Source organism: Erithacus rubecula, assembly GCF_903797595.1.
Source record: "Erithacus rubecula genome assembly, chromosome: 3".
In the NCBI taxonomy this organism is placed as follows: Eukaryota; Metazoa; Chordata; class Aves; order Passeriformes; family Muscicapidae; genus Erithacus; species Erithacus rubecula.
The window spans coordinates 46,318,173-46,345,991 of NC_136689.1; the positions used below are offsets into that span (position 1 = coordinate 46,318,173).

General features: G+C 39.8%; 1 protein-coding gene across 9 annotated transcripts in view; it reads right to left on the minus strand.

The window, feature by feature from the left end:
- The window catches only part of ELMO1 (engulfment and cell motility 1), a 335,189-nt gene that overhangs the window by 236,415 nt on the left and 70,955 nt on the right, over positions 1 to 27,819 (minus strand). For 8 of the 9 annotated variants that reach the window (XM_079302630.1, XM_079302632.1, XM_079302629.1 and 5 more), the window contains 3 exons: positions 23,110 to 23,150; positions 22,117 to 22,189; positions 1,628 to 1,678 (listed from right to left, as the gene is read on the minus strand). In XM_079302630.1, the coding sequence (XP_079158756.1) occupies positions 1,628 to 1,678; positions 22,117 to 22,189; positions 23,110 to 23,150 (165 nt within the window). The remainder of the gene's footprint in view (positions 1 to 1,627; positions 1,679 to 22,116; positions 22,190 to 23,109; positions 23,151 to 27,819) is intronic. The other variant, XM_079302634.1, reaches the window with a different exon arrangement.

Genomic DNA, 27,819 nt, shown 5'->3' on the forward strand with positions numbered 1-27,819 from the left:
GTAGATCAGCCTTCTAACTTAAAAAAAGGATGGCTGAGTCACTCATAATTGCAGGCCAGTGCCAGAGCAGTCCATAATTTGTTAGGTACCAGGCAATATCTCAATATCCTAAGGACTCCTGTCTTGATTAAATGACCCTAAGACAAATCCCCAAAGAAACAGAAGAAGCAGATGATAGTTTTGTGCAATTATCATCTTGTGCCCCATGTTCATGACCAAGTAGCAGAAAGTGTTGTACATCCAAGATTTGTATTTTGTGTTTGTAGGTCCCATTTCCAATTGCACAAGTGATCGTAAAGACAGTCAGCCAACTCCACACAGTCACAGCATCGTCTCTCTTCAGTGTGGTTGCACAGCGCAACTGGTTGTGGATTTTGAGATGGGAGAATTGCATGAGTGCCTTATGGGGTTATTTAATGTTGTGGTTTACCAAAACATGCCAAAGTGCTTTTGGACTATGCTGGTTCTTGATGAACCACACATCCTGTTTTGATTTCAAGAGATCCCAAGTGTGGGCAGTACTGGAGTGGATATTTGTTATTAAGAAATCCCTGAAGTTAGAAGGAGCTGTTGCTGAGGTATCTGTTTCTGAGGAATTTCCATCAAATGGGGTTTACTCCACCAGAAGTGGTTTTCCCATGCACAAGGCTATTTTGGTGATATATGCCAAGAGGCTCTGGAATCACAGAGACCCTCACAGAGCCATGGTCTTAAACTGCTGGGGTTTTTTTGTTTGTTTTGGTTCTTTGGTTTTTTTGGGGTTTTTTTTGGGAGGTGGGGGAGGGTTTGGTTGGTTGGTTTTATGTCTATAAAGCTTTGAATATAATGAACATTGAAAATATGATGAAGAGTAATGGAATCCTCTTGTCTTTCTCAGTTGGCTGATGAGTAGTGCTTTCTGCTGAGAAGCTACTGGGTGGTTGAGTTTGGCCATAAGAGTGCTTCAAATCTGCAGAGGCTAGAACACTATCATGAAGAGGTAAACCATTTTAATGGCACACTAATTACATTTGTCATCAAGGAAATGGGATTACTACTGCCTTAGACATACATCTTCCAGGACTAATAGTGGCTTTTAGCATGGTGGCAACAGCACTGCTGAACTCAGCAGGAAAACAAGCTATTACAGGGCAACCAGCAACTCTGCTGTGCTTTTTTAGGAGCTGGCAAAGGGACAGTACAGGGGGGAAAAGCCAACAACAAAGAAACTCCAGTAAAATCTCAACATTACAGTTGCTAGTCACTCAAGACAAACCCAGAGATCAGGAAAGCTCTGACCTGACCACCCAGAAGAGCTCGCCATGATTCAAATCTCTAACCTTCCTCCTGGATTCCTGGTTTTTAGTTCTGAGGTAGAAAAAGAGCAACTTGAGTGAGGCTCCAATCTCAGCAGGGAAACAGAGATATCTTGTATGTGAAAACTGTGGAAGCAAGACACAAAAAATCCACACAATTCTGCCAACAGTATCACCAAATGTCACTCAGAGTTATTACTCCTGCATAACCTTTGCTCCTGGAGGACTGTGGGATACACTGTGGATCAAGCTTAAAAGTACACACGAATTCACAATGATTTACTAATCAAATATTCACTTTGAAGGAAGAGAAGAAAAGAACACTGACTCACCGGAGATGTTGTTAATCGAAGGATGGCTCCGTTTTTTATTTCGTTACGATTCTGAAAGAGAAAAATCCAAAGGTTTTACTTAAGACCCACCCATATAAAAAGATGAAACATTGAGCAGAATGTCATGGTAAACCTGCAACAGTGCTTTCCCTTGTGCATCAAAAGCTTCCCCATTTCAGATGTAAGCTAGCATCTATTTTCCTCACTGAGGCATATAATATTAGCTTCAACAAATAGGTTGAATTCACATGACACTTAAACCACCTGAACTCTTTCAAGGATGACTTCATGTTTTTCAAAGTTTAGCTCCCACTGGAAACTTCTAAATATTTTTTTTTAAATATACTGTCCATGGTGTCTGGCTCTGGTATTGTACATACTTGAGGAGTTCCTAAGTTTGCCAAAACCTGTCATTAAGTATCAGCAGGATTCAGAATTCATCCTACCGACTGTTATTTTCTAGAATGAGAACAGGCTTATTTAAACCACTGGAACCTATGCACTGAGCTCTGCCACCATGACGTTGCATTCCCTCTCAAAGTAAAAAAAGCATCACGGTTAGCAGAGTGAAGTTCAAACATGCTAAAAATCCTTCTCCTTTCCCAGCTGTCAGAAAGAAAGGGCATTAAACATTTTCTTTTGCTTAAGCTCACATGGCCATGGTGTAAGCTATGCGTACAATTACAGCATCCTTACAACCTTGTGGTTAAAGCCCATGTGCTCCGTCTCCCCCTGGGGTATACGTGTAAAGGAGCTTCCCTCTTTCAACAGCTACCTCCTATTCACCACAGTATAAGTGAATAAGGTACCTACGGCAATGAACATACTGACAGGTACTGGCTGTGTGCAGCACAATGCACAGTCACAATGCCAGTCATGGTTCAGTAGCTTGTTCATGATCTGGCATCCTAATCTGTCAGAGGAACTGGAGGCATCCCTAACAGTTTGAGAGAGAAGAGCTAATTTTGTACTGACCACATTGCAGGCTTTCTGCAGACTGGTGTTCAGCCAGGAAAAAATATGAAGGTGTATTTCTCCTCTGGCAGTTTTTCCCAAATTTATTTCATCCTTGTTCCCATTCTGATACATCTCAAACCCAAAATGCTAAAAATCAGATAAATCTTGCCTGAAACCAGGTCAAGTAGTTCAAAAATAAAACTTCAGTACATTGTCTTATTCTTGGTATCCAAGTCATCTGTGGGATTGGTTTTAGCTACCTCATAGATCACTCTCCACCCACAAAGACTTCTTCACTCTAACTGAAATAAATGAAGTGCCAGACAACACAGGGAGTACAAGAGAGAAGCTTTCTTACAGCATCTTTGCCTACATACGCAGTGACTCTTCTCAGCCCTCAGCAGTCTCCTCCTGTCAGAACAGCCTCAGGGAGGCCAGCCAGGCTATACTCAAAAGAGGAGCAAAGAACAGGGTTGAGCAGCTAAATACTGGGCGACTTCCCACAGCTATATCAAAGTGCCATATTTTCTCCACTTGTACTGGAACAGACCCAGCTACATTTCATCATGTCTAAGGAATCTGTGTGAAGTGGCCATAGTGCATTTGTGAGGTTTAATCTCAATCCGTGCTGAAACAAGTCGCTTCACAAACAGTCGTGGTTGCTAACTATTACCATATCCTGGATTTGTGGAGCTGAGTAAAAGTAATTGCTTTGGGACAGACAATTAGCATAGGTTAAATCTACCTCCATCAGCAGCTGAGACTAAGCTACTGGACCTCAGCTGCATTAGGCCAGAGCATTTGTATGTACACATACACAAAGTTCCATCAGCTTTCCTTGGAAGGCAGCAAATCCCAGCATGCAACACTATGAAAACCAGGAAATCAACATGATTTAAACAACATGAACTATACTATTCACATTCAGAAGTTAAAGTTTACTCACATCTTTTTAAAAATATTGGAGCTTAGAAGCAGACTGTTCTTAAACATAGCTAAGAGCACACACAGAGGCTTTTTTTAAGCAGCAAAAATTTAGGCTTAGTTTCTCATGTTTCCTGCTGCAACACCAAATCAGATGTACAAATGAGTTTGTGGTTTGCGGTTAGATTGTGACAAGTTAAGTCACTTCATCTGGGCCACAATAAGCATCTCTGCAAACATACTTAGTCTATTGCAAACACGAGGTATTGGGCATAGCGTGAGCATGGTGTTCTTCAGAGACTTGAGGAGGAACAGAGGAAACAGAGGAACACACAGAGTAATTAAAAGCACCACTGGACATTTTCTTTGGAGTCTTTCTATTTAATCATGAAGATGAATCTAAAATACCAAAGCTTTCAGATTCAAAAGTGCAACACTTGTCAGAACCGGCAACAAGCCTATGGGCCTTTCATCACACCTGGCTCAGAGCGAGGTGTGTACATCAGCCCTATACTGTAAATTCAATCATTGTATCAAAACAGAAAGAGAACTCATCAAACTTTAGAAAAAAAGCTTAAGGAAAACTGCCAACACCTTAGCTCTGATGAAACACTAATCTTAGAAAATTAGGATTTTAGTGACCTTGCTGAAGACAATTAAAAAATTAGAAGGGAGTAGTTATCTGAAACTTAAATAATTAATTGTCTGTCATTTCATGTTTGCTCAGCTGCGCTTACAATGGGAAAAGACAAAACTAGTGGGCAGAACCAAAGGAACATAGACAATGCAACTAGAAACCGATTCTTTGGAAAATTGGACTATCCCCAGAAATCATTTGTTTTGTCAGTAATAGAAAAGGTCAAGAGTTTAGGGTGAGGAAGACTCGCCTTACTTCCTCTTTTTAAGACCCCTCCCCACGAAAATGACCCCAGACTTAATTTAAGAAGTCAATCATGCATGCTTAATAGCTATTCAAGCTAATTATCATAGGAAGCGAGGAATGGGAGGGGCTGTTATTAAGAATATGCATTTGTTTGATTCCTCTGCTAATAAATAGACTTTGTAATCACCTGTAATTTTGCAGTGTGTATTAGAGGATGACCTCACGCTGCTGCCCAGCGCTGAATAAACATTCACTTTCTAACTTTAAATTGTTAGAGTCTTTTGTCCGTCACAGTTGAGTATCGGTATTAGACCAATACTCGTATTTTGATAATTCACTGAAAGTATTCAAAGCATAAAGTCTCTAGCACAGCAAGCTAGCCAAAATTTGAAAAAAGTTAGCAGTTCCCTAATTTAAAAAATACAATTTTGTTTATCCATTCTAAATATTGGCTTCATCACGTCCCAGGAAGCAGCGTGTAAGAGTACAATTAAACCAAGAGGCTTTCCTACATTAAGTGCATGATGCAGTAGTCAGCATGGCAGTTAATTTAATTGCAACATTTCCACACAGTTAATCCTCTTACTATTAAGGATACTATCCTGTGGATTTCTTTTCCAGGATAACAGAACATAATTACAGAAGTCCAGCTTATAGGCATCACTGCTACACAGAACAGAACTCCCACCAGTAGCAGACAAATTTTAAAAAAAGACAAGAACAGGGCAAAAACAAACAAAAAACTCCTCTTCCAAGATATTCCCAACCTGTTTCTCAAGTGTATATGAAGCTGGTAGATATTATTCATGGCATTGATCTGTATTAGAAAAGTTTAATCCTGAGCAGTGAAGGAACAAGTGAAATGATACTATACAAAATGTCCCTAAAAAAATCCATAATGGGAAAATAGATCTGTTATAAATGTTATCTAGGGCAAAGACAGCAGTTATATCAAGGACACAAATAAGCCCCCTCTGCAATATTTTATCTAGCAAGATATAATATATCACAAGATGATTTTTTTCTAATGGGGTAGGTAGTATTTCCAAGATGAGATTTCAGTCAGACTAAATACTTTCATGAAGACACACAAAGCACATAACACAGCAGGAAGTAGAGAATACCTGGAAAGTTCATCTTACATTCAGATTTTAGGACCCTCTGCCTTCTAACTTCACTAGCTGGAAAAATGTGAACCTAAATGACCATAAATGCTTCAGAAGTCAGAAGAAGCAAGGAAGAAGAGGCAGTGGGGTAGCCCTGTATGTCAGAGAGTTTTCCATTCTCAGAAGAGTAAGAAGGGGGTTCAGCAGAATTGCTATCCTGGAATTCTGGAGGGGAGATTTGTGCCTATTTAGGAGCCTGGTTGCTAGAATCCTTTGGGAGGGAGTCTTGAGAGTCAAAGGAGTCCAGGAAGGCTGGACATCCTGCACAAAGGAAATCTCAAAAGCACAATGCAAGACAAGGAGTAGGAAACATCAGCCTGGCTGAGCACAAACCTTCGGCTGGAACTAATGAAAAAGGAGATTATGACCTTTGAAAGAAGGGGCAGCACACTCAGTAGAGCTGCTGGGGGGGCTGTGAGGTTATGCAGGGAGAAAATTAGAAGGGTCAAAGCTCAACTAGAACTTAATCTGGGGAACTACAGGCCTGTCAGTCTGACCTCGGTGCCAGGGAAAGTTATAGAATAGACTATCTTGAGTGACATAATGAGGCACACCATTTTGAGGTCAACCAGATGATCAGGCCCAGCCAGAAGAGGTTTGCAAGTCCTGCTTGACCAATCTGGTTTCCTATTCAAAAATTACCTGCTCAGTGGATGAGGCTGTGGATGTTGTTCACTTGGACTTTAGCAAGGCATTTGACACTGCCTCCCACAGCATTCTCCTGGCAAAACTGGCTGCTCATGGCTTGGACAGATGCATTGCTTGCTGGGTAAAATACTGACTTGACTGCCAGTCCCAAAGGCTGGTGATGATCCAGCTTGTTATATCTAGAAGCTGGTCACCAGTGGTGGTCCCCAAAGTTTAGCAAGGTAGAGGTCAGTCTCTTTTAAATAACAATCAATAAGATAAGAGGAAATTGCCTCAGGTTGCACCAGGGGTGTTTTAGGTTGGATAGTAGAAAAAAAATTCTTCCCAGAAAGGGTTGCCAAGGACTGGGACAGGCTGCCCAGGGAAGTGGTTGAGTCTCTATCCCTGCAAGCATTTAAAAAATGTGGCACTTAGGGACAGTTTAGTGGTGGACTTGATCATCTTAGAAGGTCTTTTCCAACCTAAGCAATTCTACATTTCTATTACTATCTGCCATCAGACTCTGCTTAGTCTCAAAGCTCTGCTTTTCTGTGCCATAGACAACTTTGCCCAAAACACATGAAGGAAACTTGCATCTAGAAAGCAGGCCTCAAGCATTAAGAGTCCACCAAACCATGCAAAGGGATGAAGGTAAGGAAATTAACTTTTAAAAAATCCTATCAAAATAGTGAAGTTGTTTATTCAGAGCTTTGCTGCAGTGACACTGGAAAATATATCAGGTAAAATAAGTTATTTTGCCACATATTTGTCTTATCATTTTAATGATCTGTTATACCCAGAAAAAATGTCTCAAAATTCAGTTCACTCTAATTGGTTGGAATTGAATGTTTTCTTAAGATATTTGAGGAAGACCTAGAAGCATTGGTTCCCATGGTTATAGCTTACTCAGCCTGTTCTTTAACCTTGATCAAAGAGCTTTCTTCAGAGTTCTCTAATTACCCTAGACAATAACAGCCAAGAAATCTAAAATTCGTCTTGCGTTTATTACCTTCTGTAATAGATTCATCCCCATTTCCATACTGCTATTGCACCTTCCTCCAAAATGACACATCAATGAAAAATTAGAGCTGTGAAATACACTTTACGTTTATGACCCCATTACATTTCCACAAGGACAAGTTTGTGCAAGTCTTAAGTAAGGACAAAATGACACAAAATATTAGAGTTACAGAATTCATTACTAAATTAACAGCTCAGGAAAGAGAAGCAAAGTTCTTGCTGGCAGATCTCTCTTAAAGCACAGATTCAGTATGCTACAGGTTCCGGTGAACACTGTGTGCCATCAAAGGTAACACCAGGAAAAAGACAGAGGGCGTCACTTTGCCACAACAGAAGAACTTCATGTACCCACATACAGAGCACTGAGTGCAGTTTTGATCTTCACATCTTAAGAAGGGCACGGTTCTTTCTGACAAAATGCACAGAAAGGCAAGTGTCTAATGGCAGTTTGCCTCAGAAGGTGGGGTCTCCTCATGTCCGGAGGGACAAAGGACATAGGAAGGCATGCAGCAGACAACCAGAAAGCAGAACTGTTCCCATGAAACCCTGCAGTATGAGAACTTGGGGGCACTTGATAAAATCAGCAGGGAATCAGTTAAAGCAGGTAGAGAATACACATCTTCATTCAGAAGGCAGTAAACTCTTCAAGTTTGCTGTCAGAGGTTATGAAAGCAGTCCATATCAGCAGGTTCAAAAAGAGATGAAGGAGTAGCATAGCCTTTATGCAGGATATTAAATAAACTAAGTGTAGGTGTAGCCTCCAACACCTGTAGTACAACAAATGGAAAAACTAAGCAAGCATAAAGAGACTGAAAGCCATCATCAGATCACTACCCTGAACAGCATTTGTTATTACTAGAGCTTGAGACAGACTATGAGATGAGATTTCATCTGGCTGACTTGGTAGTAATTTTTAAAGTTTATTTCTAGTCACCAAAATATTTAATAAGATGCAAGCTAAGTGATACAGGTAATTACCAACATTGTACTACTTGGCATGACAGAACTCTATTGTTTTAGAAGAAACTGATGCAATTAATCTTGTGATAAAATTTCTTTTCTGGCAAGCTGTTGAAAAGAAAGGACAATGTCATCTGTTTTTTCATGTTATAATTAGATTATAATATTTTCCTTAAAACAGTAAGTATTTTGTCTGAAGTTTCTAAAAAGAGGATGTTTTCTGCATACTGTTTATCTGTCTTTATTCAAGGACTACAGTGTGGGAGTCCAGGGTTTTTCCCTGGCTCCTTTGGGGGTGCAAAAACCCACCTGGCAGACCCCTCAGAGACCCCTGAGTGCTGCCCAGGAGCTGCAGGGGCTGGATTTGGCTCCTTGGGAGAACCTGCCCACATTGAGAGAAGAGACACAGAAAATAATGATGAATAGAGTGTAAATTAGAATGTTAGAACGTAGATAAATAGGTTTTCTTGAATGTTTATGATAAGGGACACGTGGCCAAGATGGAGAATTTGGGGGGTGGACACCTTTTCCTCCTTCTTCTCCGTGTCATCCATGTTGGGTGACACGTTGGCCTCTTGGATTGGTTGGGGTAAGGGCTGGACCATTTAATAAAATTGTATTGTATTGGTAAAATTTTGTAAACATGTAATACGTAGTACTAACTATATAAGATAAGCCCTGCCTTGACCAGGCAGATTCCACCATGGATGCCAGGCTGAGCAGACCGCTGCTGGCCAGGCAAAGTGTCCCAGAGATAACAAACAATAAACTGTCCTTGGAAAAAGAGAAAACTGTCTCTGGCAGTCTCTCTTCGGCAGCTTCGGGGAAAACCAGGTTTTGAACCACCTTCGTGTCCCTCTGGGGTGATCTCGGGGCAGAGGAGGAACCCCAGACTGGGACACCTGGCGTCCCTGGCTGAGCATTGACATCTGGCATCCCCCTGGCTGGGCAGTGACATCTGACGTCTCTGGATGCACCGCCGCCCACAAAGGTGGGTGTGGACCCCCAGAAGGGCAAGCTCAAGAAGATGCACAGAGATGGAGGAGACCCCCCCAGGCAGAGACATTTGGCACGGACTCTAGTGGATCCTTGTAGCCTGCAAAGGCAGGTACAGACCCCCAAAAGACAGAACTTCAGAAGAGGCACGCTGTTGAAAAGGACTTTGGAGGAGATTTATGGCCCTCTGCCAAGAAAAGCCGAGTTCCAGACGCGAGTCGGAGAGGAGGTGTCCCGGGAAGCCTCGCTCCTGTGCACTGCTGGTCGGTTTCAGGAACCTCCGAATCGATTTTGGACGGATTGCTTTTGGGTAAGATGGTTCAGAATCAGACACATCATAGGATTCCCACCTAGCCATGAGCAGGGGGTGGGAGGTTTACGGCTGCCTTGCTATCAGCAGGCGGAGAAAGCAATTAAAGTTCCTCAGAGACTGGGGAAGGATTCTCACCTAGCTATGAGCTGGGGGAGGGAAGTTTATGACTGCCTTGCCAGCAGCAGGTGGTTCAGCAAGGGTCTTGCCATCAGCAAGGCCAGGGAAAAAATTAAGTTAGAAATATTTCCAAGTGAGTTGCAGGACATACATTTTTGCTATTTCACCCCTTCAGAAACCCTGACCCCAGAAGGCGGGAGGGCGCTACAGGCGACTCCCCGGGCGTGGGGGACAGAGGGGAGGGGGACGGGACCACGAAAAAATGCGGGCTCGGTGCCGCAGGGATGTCCAGGGAGGGGCAACCTGCGGGGACTGGGACGCAGAAGGACAGGACCATGCGGGCGGCTCTCAGCCCAAAGGGGGAAGGGAGCGGCAGCCTTCACACTGACCAGGACAAAAACAGGAAAAAAGCGCGTGTTCGGTGCATTTAGCTGCAAGGGATGTCCAGGGAGGGGCAACCTGCGGCAATGGCCGGGACGCAGAAAAGCGAGAATTGTGAAAAGACACAGACAGACCTGTCTCCAGCTGTCAGAAATGCTGGGGGAGGAGATGAATGCCCTGTTTCAGGGAAACCTGAGTTGTCCACATTAGAACTGGCAGATTCTAATGGGGAGAGAAATTTATGCTTTTTAAGTCAAAGGTGAAAAAATTAACAACTTTGAAGCAATTGCAGGCAGCTGCCCGGACAGAGCCAGACAGAGCAAACCCAGGCACAGCAGCATGAAGTCACCAGCCCAGGCTCACCGAGAGAAGGGGGGGAGGCACAGCCACCCTGCTCCAGAGGCTCCAGCAGCACCCCCGCTGCTCCCCCTGTGCCTGCACAGACCCAGTGCTGCAGACGGGAGGGGAATGGGGGATGGAGAGAGGCCAAGAGCTGCTTTTTATCTATACTGTGGAGAACAAACAGAACAAGGGAACAGGACAAGAGAGTCAGTTTTATTTTCAGTTCTTGTATGTTAAACTAAAGGTGTTTGTTTTTGCAATTTTGTTAAAAAAAATAGCTGAAACTTTAAGAATGGTAAAGGTATTTTAATAGTATTAGATATTTTAATAATTGAAGGTATAATAAGGTATTTTGTATTTTATTTGAATATATATCATCTATATTTAGTGATTTGTTATTGGTCAGATATGAGTGGACATTTATTTAAATGTCAACATTGAGTTTTAATTTTCCTATAGTTAATGGTTTTAGAGAAGCCAGTTTATAAGTATTTGCAATATTGTCAATATAAATCAATAGATTTTGAGTTGGATTTTAAAATTTAAATTTAGTTTCTGTATTTAATTTTAAAAACACTGTAATAAGATTGTATGAATTCTATATTACAGAATGATTTTGTTTTCTGTTTCATTGTTTAATTTGAAATCTTTCAATACTTTAAGTAAGTTTTGGAAAGCCTCCAGATATGTCCTTGAATCAAATGTATGAAGATAATCAGCTAAGTTGTGAACTTAATGTTTCTTTATTTTCCTTTTATTAATTCTCTCTTTTATTTTGGCAGGTCTTTTGTGACCTGACACTTTGATATCTTACGGTTTTGAATATTTTGCAGAATTCCAGAAAATTATTTGAGCTTCATTCTCAGAAAAAAATTTTAATGTTATGGTTTTCCTGAGTTGTTATTATAGAAGCACTGCAGTGTCTTGCCATGTTCAAAGTATCTTACTCTAAAGATGAATTTTAGAGAAAATGAGTTGCTAGAGGAGTTTGATTTCTTTTTGAAATGTTTAATTGTAACTTTGTTGTTAAGAGTTGTGGTTTATTTCTTTAATAAGAAGATGTCAGGGAGTTCTCTTCCAATTAGAGTTTAGGCTCTGGCCAAGCCTTAATTCTGACTGAAAGAGAAATTGTGTAAACCCAGGTGTTTTCTGCATCAAAATAATATTCCAATCGTTTGGATTGACAATTTGACTTATCAATATAACAGCTGAAGCTGACTTTGAAGTGAATTTGGTGTTCATTTTCCGGAGATGACCATCTAATTCCTCATTGAATCAAGGTTTGTCAGCTGTCTGCAGACCCTGAGGTGATTACACAGTTTTTTTTAAAATTGATAATTATCTAATCTTGTAAATGTATGCCTGTTATTTAAAGTATTGTTAATTATTGTATTATGTTTACTTGCAGAAGATTGTAAACTTTGGGTTTGTTTTCTTTGTTAGATAATACTTGAAATAATAGTACAAGGGAAAATTTTCCAGTTTTGATCAAAAATATAGAGACAGAGAAAGTTGAAAAGCTTACAAAGTAAGCATTTGGGGGAAGGGTTCTGTTTGTGTCTCCACAGAAAGAGGACGGAGATGTTTGAAGCCTGCAGCAAGATTGGAACACCACAACATATAGCTTCAGTTGTCAAGGAGCAAATGACGGAAGTTCTTCAAGAACAACATGAAAAGGTTTTTGCAAATTTCAAGAAGAAAAAGAATCCATCTAAAGGACAATGCTACGACTGTGAGGTTTTGGACATTTTAGGAAAAATTGTCCTCAATCCAGAAAGACTTCCAAGCCACCAGAACTTTGCCCTAGATGTCGCAGAGGAAGACATCTGGCAAGTGAATGTTATTCTCTGACGGATGTGGACAGAAAACCATTGCCACTGCCAAAAACACGAAGAAAAGTGCAGGACCATCTTGTGCTACGACAGAAATGATGGCAGTGCAACAAGGAACAGCAACAACACCGGCACAGACAATACAGTTGTCGGGGAGCGTCAATCTGACTCCCTCAGCAGGGCGTTAGGGGACATCCCCTGTGACAGGGATTTGCTGCCCAGGAACGCAGTACATCCTGTCAGCTTCAAAAATGACTTGTTTTTTTGAATGAAGAATCTGCATCTATACGTACAGGACTGAAAGCACCGTGCCGAAAGAGACAAGATTTTTTGATAATAGGCAGAGACCGGTGCAGCAATTTTGGACTGACAATGTATCCTACTGTTGTTTCAGTAGACTGCTTCGAAGAGATGACAATTTTAGCAAGGGCTCTTCGACCCCCATTGACAATTCCACAAAATACTCAACTGGCAAAAGCGATAGCTCTGCCATCGCATCCATTGGAGCATCAAGCAATGCTGGTGATGGGCGAAGGGCATCCACACTATAATGACCATGTCGAAGTACACGCGTTATGGTTGAAGTACATAACCCGTGAACAGCCAACTATTACTTGGGACTTGATATACCATAACAGGAAAACAACCATCACAGGGATGGTGAACACCGGACATGACAGTGATTTCATATATTTTCTGACCTCGAGAATGGAACTTGATTGTACCTTTGGATCAAATCACAGGCATTGGAGGAAGTTTTGTATGCCTCCAAAGTGAAAATTCAATAACATTCACAGGACCCGGACAGAAGACAGCTATTACTCGTGTAAAAGCCATTCACTGTATGGGGAAGAGATCTCCTTTCACAGTGGAACATGTACCTGACAATGGATTTTTAGTAGGACTTACTGTGGCACTCACCACTCCACACCGATACGTGGACTCTTTACCATTCCATTTAGTAGTGTTGGGAGAAGAAACACAGCTATATGGTTTGATTTTTCATTGGGACGAACACAAAAAAGACACTCTTTTAATTATAGAATGGGTTTTCCTATCTTACAGATCTCCAAAGACAATTCTTACAGATTCAGAAATGACAGTACAAGTGATAATAAAGGGAAGAACAAGGTTGATGACAATAATGGGCAAGGACTTTTCAATGAATAATGCCGCAAGGACCACAGATTTCTACAATACCAATGAATCAAAAAATGGATGAGGCAGCAGCTTGGCCTCAATCTCAACAAGTAATACCTTTGAACAGACAAATTCCTACAGAGACACACAGACCTGCAACAGCAGCTCAAGATACTTTAGTTGATTGGACAAATATTCGAATGGACTTGACAAGAAGCAGAAAATGTCCTGCAATTGGGACTGGTGAAATAGCCATGCCAGTGAATTATGACCCACAAGGACAAAACCAAAGATGGCAAAAATTAAATCATGATTTAGTTAAAAATTTTATTAAGGCAATTAGAGATTATGGACTGGGATCTTCATATTTTAAACCGTTTTTAAAAGGTATTCTCAATGAATATGACTTGACTTTATGTGACATGAAATCTCTTGTGTCATTGATACTTACTGACACACAAGGACTTATATGGGAGCGCAGATGGAGAAGAGCTTTGAAGGAGCTGCGAAAGAAATACCAAGGTGGTACTCATGCTAACCTCACCATGGCAGAATTAGCAGGAGACCCTCCTCACAATGATCCAGTACAACAAGCCGCCAAGATTCCAAGGGGAGTGTTGGCAGACGTCAAGGAAAAAGGATGTGAACTTCTCTTCAAACAAGATTTAAAAGACTTAAGGACTGACAGTGAAAAATGATTGTTTATATGCTGTTGTATCTTATTTTTTGTCAACTGTATTAGGTGAAAAAGAGGATTTACCAGTGATGTAGCCAAGGGAGAGTGTTTGGGAAAATTTAGCATGGACAGTGGGGTTGGAAACAATTTGTTTGAGGCATTCCAGGCAAAAAAGCCATTTTCAACATGTCTGGTGGGATTGACAGTGAAAGAATGGTCCATTCCGGAGGGCATCCCTTCATGGGTGATGTGAGTTGTGACAACTCCTGTGAATGGATGGCATGCGTGGGTTCAATTTCTCCCTGTGGCTGTTTCCAAACCAAAAGAATTAGAAATTTTTGGTTCAACAATGGATTTTGGAATTGTATGTGATGTTTTAGGGGTGAAAAAGAACCAAACAATGGATGTTACTCCGAATTAGAATGTATATAGCAATTATATTGTAGTCTCAAACAAACCATCCTTCCGAGTTTTAGCACAGTTATTGTGCCTGGATGGTCTGTTTGACCTTTTTGATCTTTTACCTTTGTAAAAAGAAATTTTGAAAGTAGGTTTTTATATATTAGTGGAGCTTGTTACTATTCTCATTGCTTTGCCATGCATCATCCCATGCACTCGGCATGCCTTGAACAAAGCTGTGAAAAGGGCTCTGGACAAAACCATGAAGGAGGTCTTTTTGCTGCAAACAGAGGGGGGAGATGTGGGAGTCCAGGGTTTTTCCCTGGCTCCTTTGGGGGTGCAAAAACCCACCTGGCAGACCCCTCAGAGACCCCTGAGTGCTGCCCAGGAGCTGCAGGGGCTGGATTTGGCTCCTTGGGAGAACCTGCCCACATTGAGAGAAGAGACACAGAAAATAATGATGAGTAGAGTGCAAATTAGAATGTTAGAACGTAGATAAATAGGTTTCCTTGAATGTTTATGATAAGGGACACGTGGCCAAGATGGAGAATTTGGGGGGTGGACACCTTTTCCTCCTTCTTCTCCATGTCATCCATGTTGAGTGACACGTTGGCACTCTTGGATTGGTTGGGGTCAGGGCTGGACCATTTAATAAAATTGTATTGTATTGGTAAAATTTTGTAAACATGTAATACGTAGTACTAACTATATAAGATAAGCCCTGCCTTGACCAGGCAGATTCCACCATGGATGCCAGGCTGAGCAGACCGCTGCTGGCCAGGCAAAGTGTCCCAGAGATAACAAACAATAAACTGTCCTTGGAAAAAGAGAAAACTGTCTCTGGCAGTCTCTCTTCGGCAGCTTCGGGGAAAACCAGGTTTTGAACCACCTTCGTGTCCCTCTGGGGTGATCTCGGGGCAGAGGAGGAACCCCAGACTGGGACACTACAGAAGCTGGTAAATAAACCAAGTTAGACCAGTGGTGTAGTTTCAAGCTGTACATTAGCCAGTGCAATTCTACAACCTACAAGAGGCACAATTCTGCACATACCCCTCCAGTGCATGGGTCCCCAACATTTCCCCTACATCGGATCTACCACCACACAGCAGCATAGTCAACTACCTGACCTTAAAAAGTTAGCACTTCCTCTCCCCTTCATTCACAAAAAAGAAAAAAAAAAAAGTAATCCAATTTTCTTTTGTCAGATCAATGACTTGAACAAACTCACCATCCAGCAGCAGTCACTAGGATGTTAATGAAGCAAAGAGAAGGAAGAAACAGAGTAGAAGAATGCCTAACTACCTATTTTTCCAGCAACCCACAGAAATACCAACCTGACTGCCACTTAAACCACATCCTAAGAAAAAGACTAAACTTTGCATATTTACCATCTGCAACTGGAGTGATCTACAAGGGCAGCATTACCAGGCACCACTTGTTCTGCAGAACAGCAGTGGTATTACACTTCAGGCAGATACCCTTCTGGCACACCAAAAGAAGTTACACACAAGTTATTTTTAACCTGGATCAGTTCCCCAATTCAAGCAACCACAAAGACACAGTAGTACCAGCAACACAGAGGAGATGGGCCAATGGTAAGCAGCCCTATCGTCCTCTGATATGTTTCAACAGAAGATCTGCATCCTGAAAAATAAACACCAGGAAATGACTGACTTAGCTGTGCTCATACTATTATTAGTAAGATTATGTGGAAAAATCAGAAGAGGGCTGGTATGGATATAAAAAAAAAAAAAACCAAAACAAAACCCACCAAACCCAAGTAAGGATTACTGAATTGAAGTCAGCTCTTCAACACAGGTTACCCACCATATTAACTCATAACACTACTGAGGGTCAGCACAGGAACATCTCCTTAAGCAAATGCTTAGAGAATAGCTAAATACTGAAGCCCAGACTGTGGCTCACAGTGTGGGTCACTTTTGCCAAATCAAGATACAGTTGCACTGTTTGCTGCCATAGAGTCTTGCTTTTCAATATCTTGCTCCTTCCAACTACTGGTTTATGTGGCATAAACAGTTGTATCAATCAACAAGGCAACTAAACCAGATGAAAATTTTATCATTTTGGGGTTTGCCTGGTTTACACAGTAGAAGACAGGAATAAGCAGTATAGTATAAGCAGAAAAGTGGGACAGCTCATTTTGCAAACACCACATTTGGAACTACAACACCAAGACTTGTTTAAGGGAAAGCCTGCAGGTGTTTGTGCTTCTCTGCAAGGGTGTGCCACTCCTACATCCTTCCTGTGCCTTTCCTCTCACCCACAGAAGAACTGTAGGTAAAATATCCCTTTTCCATTTTTGACTACAGTTGGAGGTTGATAAAATTTTGTTCTATGTGACCTTAAGCCAGTTCCAGAAACAATTGACGGAGAGCTCACAGCTGTTAAAAAAAGCAAAGTTCCATTCTTCTTTCTGCCTTTCCTTTACTTCTTTCTTGTCTACAGGCTATTCCTGGACTGCCTCATCCCTACATCATCAGATCAATCAGCCTTTTTACTAAGCAAATTTAATGAATTAAAGTGGCACAAAATTATTCCCTCCTTGCCATCACCTTCAAAAATTGTCCCAAAAAAGAGTGGCAGGATCTTCTGGGGAAAGAGAGAAGAAATCATAACCATCCTCTTTCAGTGCTGATCTGTTATGTCCATTCAGTGCACTTAGGAAAATTTTGGAAAACATCCAAAGATGCTGTTCTTTAAGTATAAAGATGAATTAAAGAGTATTTTTCTGTTGGCCTAATGTTACACAGAACTGTTTGCCATCAGCTGAACCCAAACAGTTGTACTGTGCCCCTGGTATACCATAACTATCTTCAATTGCTCTAACCAAAAGCTAAACTTTTTCAGAGCCTTTCCTCTCTAGTGATTAATTGTGAGACAAAATTACTAACTTAATTCAGGAAAATATCTATACAGATTTTTTTTTTTTTAAACACCCCACTTGATCCATCTCATCAGTCTTGATATGAAAGTAAGGAACTAAACAGATCATCATAACAAATATTTTGTTAGGAAGCAAGCAGAAGAATTAAGCAGTTTTTGCTGGGGCCAGAAAGTACAACAGGTGGATAGGACATAATTATTTTCTTTAGAAAACTTAGTATAGGCCAAAAAGTTCCACAAAAGGAGTCCTAAGAGAACTAAAAGAAGGATAACTTGACACTCTTCTTGAAATCAGCCTTAATGAAGGAGCAGTGAAAGTGATTTAGTATATGGATACTCAAGTTTTACTTCTGTTCACTTGAAAAATATACTAGTGTTCTCTAAGATTTTACTGAAGTCTACAGGGCAGTACTACCAGCATCCATCAAGCAGGTAGGAGCATGGCCACTCAGATGCCATGTGCTGTCTTTAGGGAATTTCTGCAGAGTTGTGCAGATGCCTCAAAATAGTAAGAAATTTGTGGAAATTTCAGTAAGAAAAAGAGTAAGAAATTGTGGCAGGAAATACCATGTCTTATAAGTAACAGAGAAAAGGGAAAACAAGGCATGGTTTGATACAGGTCAAATCTACAATCTACCATTTATGTAGCACTATTAATAAATATATTATGAGGAGTGATGCAAAATGGAAAATTAAACAGCTCTCTTAAAAAATTTTTCCAGTTCTTGTTCTGCATGCTACTTTTCATTCTCAGCTGCTTAAGAAGCACCAGATTTTCAATGAATCAGAAACCTTCACTATTAAGAATGTTTTCTTACAACTCACTGAAATTCAATTAATCAGTGAAAACAGACGAATATGAAAAACATAAAAACTCAGAAAGTCCCAACCATACAAATGGCTCATTTTTTGTGCTATTATTAGCATACACTCCCACACAGGAAGCCTGTAAATGCATGGTGAAATTTCACATGAATATACAATTACAGGTTGTGTTCAGCAAAATAAAAGGTCACAGGCAAAACTTTTGAAAAAGAACAGGCACCAGGGACTTCATGCAGGTTCCCAGCATTGGGAAGATGGGGATTAAAAAGATGTCCCACCTTCAAACACAGCACAGAGTTGAATAATTACAACAAAAGGAAAGTGGGGCAGCTCTTCTTGCAAATCAGAATTAAAAGTCTCCCAAAACTAGTGGAGTAGACTCGATGTCTGCTCCCCTCCACTTCAAGCAATAAGAAAAAAAGGGAAATGTGAGAGATAAGAAAGAAAAGAAAAAAACCCACCAGAAGTCTTCTGATGAATCAGATCTAAAAAAATAAACACATAAAATTGTGATAATAAAAATGGGTTGCATTGAATATACAGATGAATGAAGTGTCCTTGTATTTAAGGGACAACAAAAAAAAGTCATCATTGTCACCAATGTGTACTCAGTGCTCATTCACAAACCCCTCAGCACTAGAAGCTAACCCTTCATTTCTGAGAGTTGCTCAAATGGAGGGTTAAGGGTGACCACATTCTGCCTCCAGCAGTGAAACCAGCTTGAACACCATCCTTCCCCAGGCAAACACAGGATCTACAAATGGATCTAGAGATGGCCATGGTCTACAAGGCCAAGGGCGATGAGCAGCAATGAGGGACCAGCCATACCCTCCAAGTGCAGCATCACTCACTCAAATGTCTGTCCCTGCATTGCTTGTACTACCAGCAGAGGAACAGTTATCTGAGTTGTGGTTTTTAGCCAGGGAACACACAAAATTATACAATTATTCTCTACTCTTCATATAGTATTTTCTCTTCTAAAAACCTGAGCTCCCTCAGGCTATAGTGTTCCTAAGTCATTGGCTCTGATATACACAAGCATCTAATTCAGGTACAGCCTGGATAGACTGAAGCAAAGGTGACTTTTTTATTCTTATCTTGCAGTATCTAGCATGATAAGATCCTGACTCAGAAGTCAGGCTTTTAGACATTTGACCTTTTAGAGAAATGCTCCTTCATGATAAGCAAAGCCTTTAAAAAAACAAACACAGATCAAGATAATTAAAAATCAAACACTTTTGAGATCAGAACACCAGACAGATTTTAGCTCAAGCACTATATGCACTTGGTTTTCTTGTCCACAAACCCTCTTTTATTTCTCTCACTTTTAGGAAAAAGAGTCTTAAAGACATAATTAATAATTTCCACTGCAGTTTCAGGGGCACAGATACCATGATCCTAGAGGCAGCAGCCAAAACTGGATCTGCTGTGATAAGCCCTATCTCTAGAAGGAACCCTGGCTGAATCAAAATTTGTTGAAAGACATTGTTTACTGCCTGAAGGAGTTATTGATACTTTGGTAGAAGCATTTTTCCAAATAATACAGCCAAAACATAAGTAGATTAAGAGACAGAACTGCTTGGGTGTAGTTTTTATTTATGCATGGTATAACTGGGAAATATAGGTCCAGCTACAAAAGATAAAGAGTTCTGTACATGACAGCTAAAACACAGATCGGCTGTTTGCCAACAAAAAATACAAATTGTAAGCCATTTAACATTTGGGACATTTTCACTTCAAAGCTTCTTGCCACTGTATACAAGAATTGTTTTTTTTTTCTGGTAACTTTAAGCATAGCAATATTTTAAAGAGGCATCTCTACTTGGAAGGTAGTCTTTGAAGAAACATGACCTATAGATAATATTATCTGCATGCATACAGACATACAACTCACCTTTAAGAGTGAAAAATATCTTTTGTGAGAAGCTGTCACTATCACAAAAAAAGCTCTGCTCACGTCCATTAGTAAAAGGCAGATTTTAATAAATAACTGTTGTAGCTTCCTTGAACTGCGTGTGTTTTTCCTGATACCTGGTGATTTTCGTGTTTTAATTCAGACAGCAACAACCTCCTACTGAACACAAATGAGGGAAAGTATGTGGAAGGGGTGATGGCCTATATAAGCCTCTCTTCACAGCCACTGTCCAACAACCAGCTTTAAACAGTAAACAAGATCTAATGAAAGTCACAGACATCTGAGTAATTCTAGTGGCATTTAGAGCTCTTCTGTCTTATTTATGTGACTCAGAGTCAGACAATCTGCATATTTCCAATAGGGAATAAACAAACTCAAAGTCCTCTCTGCAGTACAATGCAAAATGTCCTAGAAGACCATAATTTTCCATCCTTATTACAAGTTAAAAGCAGCCAAAAACCATCAGACTCTCTTTTATGTGGAACAGAAAACATTTTTCTTCTCCAAAGCTGCAGAATTCTATCCACCAAAGGTGGAGATAAAGCCTGAAATATACCTCCAATTGCATTAGGACAAAGACCTTCAAAAAGCTGAAGTATTCACTCAATGCTTTTTGGAAATACTCACTGCACAGAGTTTAAACGCCAAAAGGCAAATTCAATTGTGTCTGCTTTATTGGTAAGCACTGTGTAGCCATTGAAGGCAATTAGCAGAATAATCTCACTATTTAATTTGGTGGAGTCAAACCACAGAAGTCAGTAATTACTTCAACAGATTTCCTTGTAGTGGCCTTAGAAGTGTCTGTCAATTGAAACTTGAAAAGAAAGGAGAGGGAAAAAAACCAAAATAAACACAAAAAAACAGAAGATTAAAAAAAAAAAAAAAAAAAAAAAAAGAGGGGGGGGATGACATATTGAGGAGGCTGTCCAGGGTGGCAAGCAGTTAAATGAGAAACTGAAACTGGTCTGTTAAAAAACAAGCAAAATGAACAAACAAAAATAAAACAAAAGAGCCTAGAAAAAAAAAAACCCAAAAAAAAAACCAACACAGCACTATCTCATGAGCAACTGTTCTTGCTGACTTGCTAAATTTAGTCTTTCCAAATGCTTAACTTTGCCTAAGTTTCCTCCATTTCTTGAGTGAGGGTATGAATTACAGGAAGAGAAAACTTAGTTCATGTCTCAATCGTATTATCAAACCTTAAAGAACTGTAAAACTCAGAGCCAAGACATGCTTCCACTTAAGAGCAAGCCAAACTAAACTGATAACAAGATGAGCAAGAGGCATATATGTCTATGCAGTTAAACTCAGGGTTTTTTTGGCTGAGAATCCACCAAGATTAGGAAATTTGTCTGTGGATTGCAGCAAGTTTTAAACAGTATCCTTCTGCCATTGCTTAGAAATTGTACCTCTGCAGTACTACACATACATACTTCCAAATAACCTTTCTTTTGTAATTTCAGCAGTTTTATCAGTAATGCTAGGAATGAATATTGTACTTGGTCCCATTCAGATGAGCATACCCCCATATATGTATACTAGACATTCCATTTTTATTACAGCTATAGTCTTTTCATTACTCTGTGCTGAAATCATTGCATCATTTGATGAATCACCTATTGCCACACTATATGGGGACAAGAAAAAGTAAGCCAACAGAACTTATAGATCTGGGTAAGGACAAGACAGCAGGCAGGAGCAAGTAGCAAATATTACAGTCACTGAAACTTATTTCTACCTGCTCAGCCAAAAAGGAAAGTGACATGCACTGAAGGTCTCATGAGACTTCAAAGAGCCCTTCATGTTATAAATAATTGTTTCCTGTACACCACTTGTTAGCAGTATACTAAAAAACACAAGAATACTGAAGTTGAAGGGCTCAGTGCTCAAGTCTCAAACTCAACTGACATGAAGAACTTGGTACATTGAGACTTTTATATGCTTTTCCTAACAGAAGATATCAGTTCAAAAGTCATTAAATCAGGTCTCCCACTTTCTACCCTCTCAGTGGCATAGCATTATGGAAAGTGTATTTTCATATATGTCAAATTAAATTATTGTGGCAACTATTTGTATAGGCTATGTAAGAATTGCATTGAATGATTTACCCACCTTCTCAGTGATGTAGAAATTAGAACTATCAGCATGCTGCAGTGCAAATTGGTCATGATTTGCAAGAGACCACCTTAGAAATATGAAAATAAATTAATCACAAAATGAAATCTTAATAATTCAAAAAGTACCCTTTACATAAATTTAGTACGACCAAACAAGTGTCTGTCATTCTCATGTATTTCTCATACTTCTCATAGTTTTCCATAGTTTTCAATGATGAGTTCCAAAGTTTAAGTTAAAAGCATGCTTACAAAGGGAAAATCTCAGTATAAATAAAATCATAGTGATCTTTTTTACAGTAAGCAAGATCACTAAGTCACCAAAATTTATTAAAAAAAAAAATACAGTACCAGAAATTTATATTAGCTTATACAATACACAATGGATATAGAAGTTGATATATCACATTAGGCATAAAATATCACCTTATTAGCCTAGCAGCAATTCGATGAATATATCTAGTTTTTCCTGTGTGGTAGCACTTGCTTAAAAGAGCTTTTTTAATTAATCCATTAAACTTAAATCAAGGTATTTGTCTTAGCCAATTATTAGTCCATACTACACAATTTGCAATTTACATTTCAGTTTCACATGAACAGTCACATCAACTGGACCAGCTTACAGCACCCTCTGGAATCAGTGCACAAAATTCAGAGCCAGAAGCAGTGCTTCAGTCCCTTAACCCAAGAACAGCAGGGACCACAAGCCAAAGTGGGTTGGCAAAATGCATCTCTGTGCAGAAACGAAGGAAGCAGTCAAAATGAGAGCCACCCACATGATGGAGCTGCTTTGTTAGGAGCCTCATCTTGCAAGCAATTGATCCAAAATGCACTGCAAATTCAAAACATGAACCTAACATAAAAAGATTTAAGAAACTAATAACTAGTTAAACAGAATATCCAGATTTTCTATAGAAAAAAAATTATCTACTAGTTGGTTTAATACTTAAAAAAGCACTGTATCTAGTATGTACTATATGACAGAACTTACCCATCACAAACTTCTTTTATTATCGAGGACAGTGGCTTTTTCTGGCAAATGAAAAAAAAACAGAAAAAGCAAAATCACCAAATTAGAACACCTCTGAGCTCTTAGAATATGATTCCAAAGCCAGTAAATGCAAAGAACAAAACTAGTAGCATTTTGTTCTTTATTTAACATTAAGTGGGAAAGGATCCCAAAATTTTTCTACTGTTTTGGTCTCATAAAGGTATAAAGATAGCAATTGTAGATATATGCATTATGACATTATCCATTATTTTTGTCAATCTTAGCCCATATGACCAAAACTGAGTTTTTCAACTGAGAAATCAAAACCGTATCTCATTGCCCAACAGAAAAAGAAGATTCAGATATCAACACGAGCATTTTCCAGGAATGACATCTGAAACCAGAAGACATTCAATAATTGTAAACCTTTTTTTGTTCCTTTCAGAGATGGTCATATGATGACAGTAATCCTCTCTCTTAAGTGCACATATGCAGGTCCCCCTCCAATAAAACACTACCTGGAATGTGTTAAAATCACAGATGTATCAGTTCTGCTTTATTCTCTACATCTGTGAGAACAGGAGCATTTGGACTGACTCAAAGCAGCTCTCTGCTTTGGTCCCAAAATAGAGAAGAAGAAAAGAGTCTAGCCTGTTGATGTTGCAATGCTTTGAATATTGTTATAAACACAGGGTGTTTATAATACAAATGTTTTTAGAAGATTTCTGGCTAAGAGTAAATGCACTTTTATGTCCCAAACCATAGATAAAATTACATGGCAGAAAGAAACATGCCAGATTTCACCAAGTGACTACGAAGCCTTTTTCCCCCAGTACTGGGTGACCACACAATGTCACACATATCTATTGCTTCACAAAAACTTCTCAAATCACCTAAACATCATAGGATCCCCCTCTCTAGCTGCTTCCAATAATGACAGTTCACTGAAATACTAAAAAGCAAACAAAATAAACAAATACATAAAAGTCACCATAAACCCACCCACAATTCAGCATTGTTGTCAGAATAAGCTTTTTACCTTTATTTTTGTAGAAAATGATTAGTGGGAAAATTAACTCAGTATCAGGGTATGTTATGTGAAGGAAGAATTATTTTTCCCTTGAATTTGTTTCCTGTGCTTCACCACTGCATTGGCAGAAAGCCAGAGACAGGATTCCTTGGTCTGGTCAGGATCAGGGAAGGATTTATTATTTCAACAGTCCAGTCAACCAAGCCAGTTTATAAACAGGCAGAAACATAACACTAGATCATTTTAATCAGACATGAATGAAAGCACCTGCTGAAAGGATTCTCTTCCTGCTTATCATATTGTCTTAGTCCTTGATTTACTTACTTCCTCTTTCACTACCATCTCTATTTTCACATGACCACCCAAAATGATCCACACCAAGGAAGTTAATCAAACTAAAAGCTGGCCCAGGTGAAGGGTGGGGGAAAATTAGTTTTCACCAGGACTGATTTCCTCATCTGTCTGGCTGTGTACCTAAATGAGCAGCAAACACCAGCATAAGGGAGAAAAAGGAAAAGTGGGAAACTGCTCCATTCTGCAGCAGGAACATGTTCCTTCACCATGGTATCTTCTCTATTGCACTGGCTCAGTTGTTTGCATAGCTTCAGCCAGGCGGTGAAGCAGATCAGGCAGATCACACCAGATAGAAAAAGTAGATTTTTCCCCCAGGTTTTTTGGACTGATCAGTTCCCCAGTCTGGATTACTGTGTCACTTATGTACAGCTACCTGCTGTCCTCCTCTCTGAGGGTTTTTTCTGCTTCTGCAACCCCGTGAGAGCAATGCTGGCTTCCAACTGCTTTCTTGTCTCTACCTTTTAAGAAAAACAAAACAAAACAAAACAAAACAAAACAAAACAAAACAAAACAAAACAAAACAAAACAAAACACAGCAAAGCAAAACAAAACAAAACAAAACAAAAATAATGGAGAGGAGGGACAGAGGGAGGAGCACAGCTTTGTCTGGAACTAGCTAACTTCAGTTCACCTTTAAGGACATGTGCCAGCCTGTAGGCAAACTGTTGCAAAGCAGAGTGCGTAGCTTGGCATTCTGCATGCTTAACCCTCAGGATGCTACTGTAGGTCCTGTTCTGATATTTCCATATTTTGACAAAATTTTATCTGGTTATTAATTTATTTTATAAATAAACAGAAAGTAGCTAGAAGTTTCAATACAATGGAAGACAAAGGAGTAACTGCTTTTTCTTCCCATTATTTCCCATAGGACCAATAGTTTGCCATTAGAAACTACAACAAAAAGACAATTTAACAACATAAACTAACAATAATATAAATATTGTGAAGACTGGATTAAATTACTTCTCAAATAATTATTTTGGTACTTCTAAGTTCTCTACACCATTAACTTTTTATATCCTTTGTCAATCCCACTCACCTCCTACCCCCTTTGCCTATTCTATACCACATTTGCATTATTACATGACAAAATCTGAAACTAAAAACTTGGACAAAACAAACATAACTCTCTTCAACAAATCAATTAGAACTTGTAAAAATAGCTAAAAGAAAAATCAAATGCATCCCCAATAATGTATATTATTTATACAGCCAGTCTGTCATGGTACAGCTTGGTCCTCCTGTGGCACTTCTGAGTGCCAAATGTGAGTAAGCCAAATGTGAGGCACTGATGTGAGTAAGCACAACTCATGATGAAAGAAGCAACAAGATGAAAAAAAAAGTGGAACTCTTCTGCGACACAGAGTTTGCAATTAGCAATTTGCTAACACTTTACGAATTGATAAGTGTAAAATAAATAACCACCACATCAATACTAATAACACTAGCAATACTAATAAGCTGCTGCTCCTAATAATCTCTTGGGCTGCACTCACCCCACATACAAGTCTCCAGAAAATATTATTTCCCCTTCTGTAGCTGGAACATAAATTGCCAGTAGCATGTTGATCACAAAAGGGGTGTCACTGCAAGCAGGTGAGAGCTGCCGTGACTCCCTTTGTGCACTCTCCCAGGCACAGGCTGATTGACAAGAGTGCGCTGCAGGGAGACTCTGGCAGACAGTAAATAGAGCTGGCAGCAGCCCTGCCACCCTGCCTGCACAGCCAGGCCCCCTTGCCAGCAGAGCTCTGCCTTGCTCTGGAAGTGACAGGCAAGTGAGTGTCCAGTTCCAGCTGCACTTCCCAGCAGCCTTACAGCCACCCCCCAGAATCCTGCTGCAGTTTGTGAGACACAAAAACATGTTTGGGTACCAGTGTCAGGACATGACTGTCTACTGCATGTATAGAACCACAGCACTACTAGAAAACAAAGAAAAATGACATTTTTCCCATTTTTTAACCATGGAAAATTAGGTAAAAGTCTATTTTCATTCTCTGCAGAGTAAATCCACTTGTCAGGCCATTCAAAGTCACTCTTCTTTTGCCTCTGCCTCTAAAAATCTGCCAAATGTGAAAGAGCATAAATTTTAATGTTTGATTTGTTACCTTAATCTTAAGAAAGTTATATTTATGGAAATTTACTTACCTTTGCCGCATTTACAGTTCCAAAACATGAAATTTACCTTATTAGTCAATGTACTTTAAAGAATTTTTTACAATCAGTCCAAAAATATTTTGAAGTTTTCCCTTCACAGAAATGAGTATTTTGTACTAGTGCTTTTTCTTTTTTTTATATGTCTTTTCCTAGACTTGTAAAAAGGAAGTGAGCTTTTACACATGCTGCTGAGATGCTTATTTAAAGCTCTAAAAAAAGCAGGCTGTTGCTTTAATGTACAAAGTAACAGAGATCAAAGTAAACTTGGTGCTCCCTACAGGAGGTAATACCGTCAGCTAATTTATCACAGTATCTACACCGAACACATTGGTTAGAATAAAAGTATTTTCCTAGGGTAGGTATTAAATTGATAGCTGAAGTTAAGTGACATTGGGGCATTATAGCCTCGTGAATTATTGGTCTGCATACAAATGGAGAATCTTGACAATGATACAGAGCATAGGCAGCACTACAGACAATGCGAATTTATACACCAGGTAAAGCTCTATCTGCATTGACAGGTTAGCATAGGTGTCCAAGATTCAAGTGTAGCCTTAATGAAATCCACCATGCAGGTCACCAGTTCTGAGGTCACCTGCATGTATCTCAGTCGTATCTCCACATTTTTTGTGCTGGGATGCACACAGATCCTTAACTTGGTCTTCCTTGAGCACCTGCCCTTGCTAATTGTGCAATATTTGCTTGCACTTCCAAAGTAACTTGCAGAACACAGAGATTTCCCCCTCCAATTTCCTCACCAGTTTCATCCTTTCATGCCTAGCCCTATGAAGAACTCACAGGGAACCAGTCAGAAGGAAGAACTAGGCACAGGTGCATAAGACTGTAAGCTGGGTTAGTCCACACCACTGTTTTCTTCCAGAGAAATCATGGGATGAGCAAAAGCAAATAAAGAATATCCAAGATATCAATGTTGATCAAGCTCTAGGTCCTGTTCAAGCCACCAGCAGTACTCCAATTTGGGTTTAAAGCACTTCCAAATCAAACAGCAAGTGTGTGTGTGTGTATGCGCATGTATGAACTGTAAAGAGAAGACTAAATCCAGGTGGAAGCCTGTGACCCTGTGTTACTGTGCACTTCTGATACACTTTGAGCTATACCAGGAAATTTTAGAAAGGTTTCTTTTAGGCCAAATCTGAATATCTCTCCCTTCC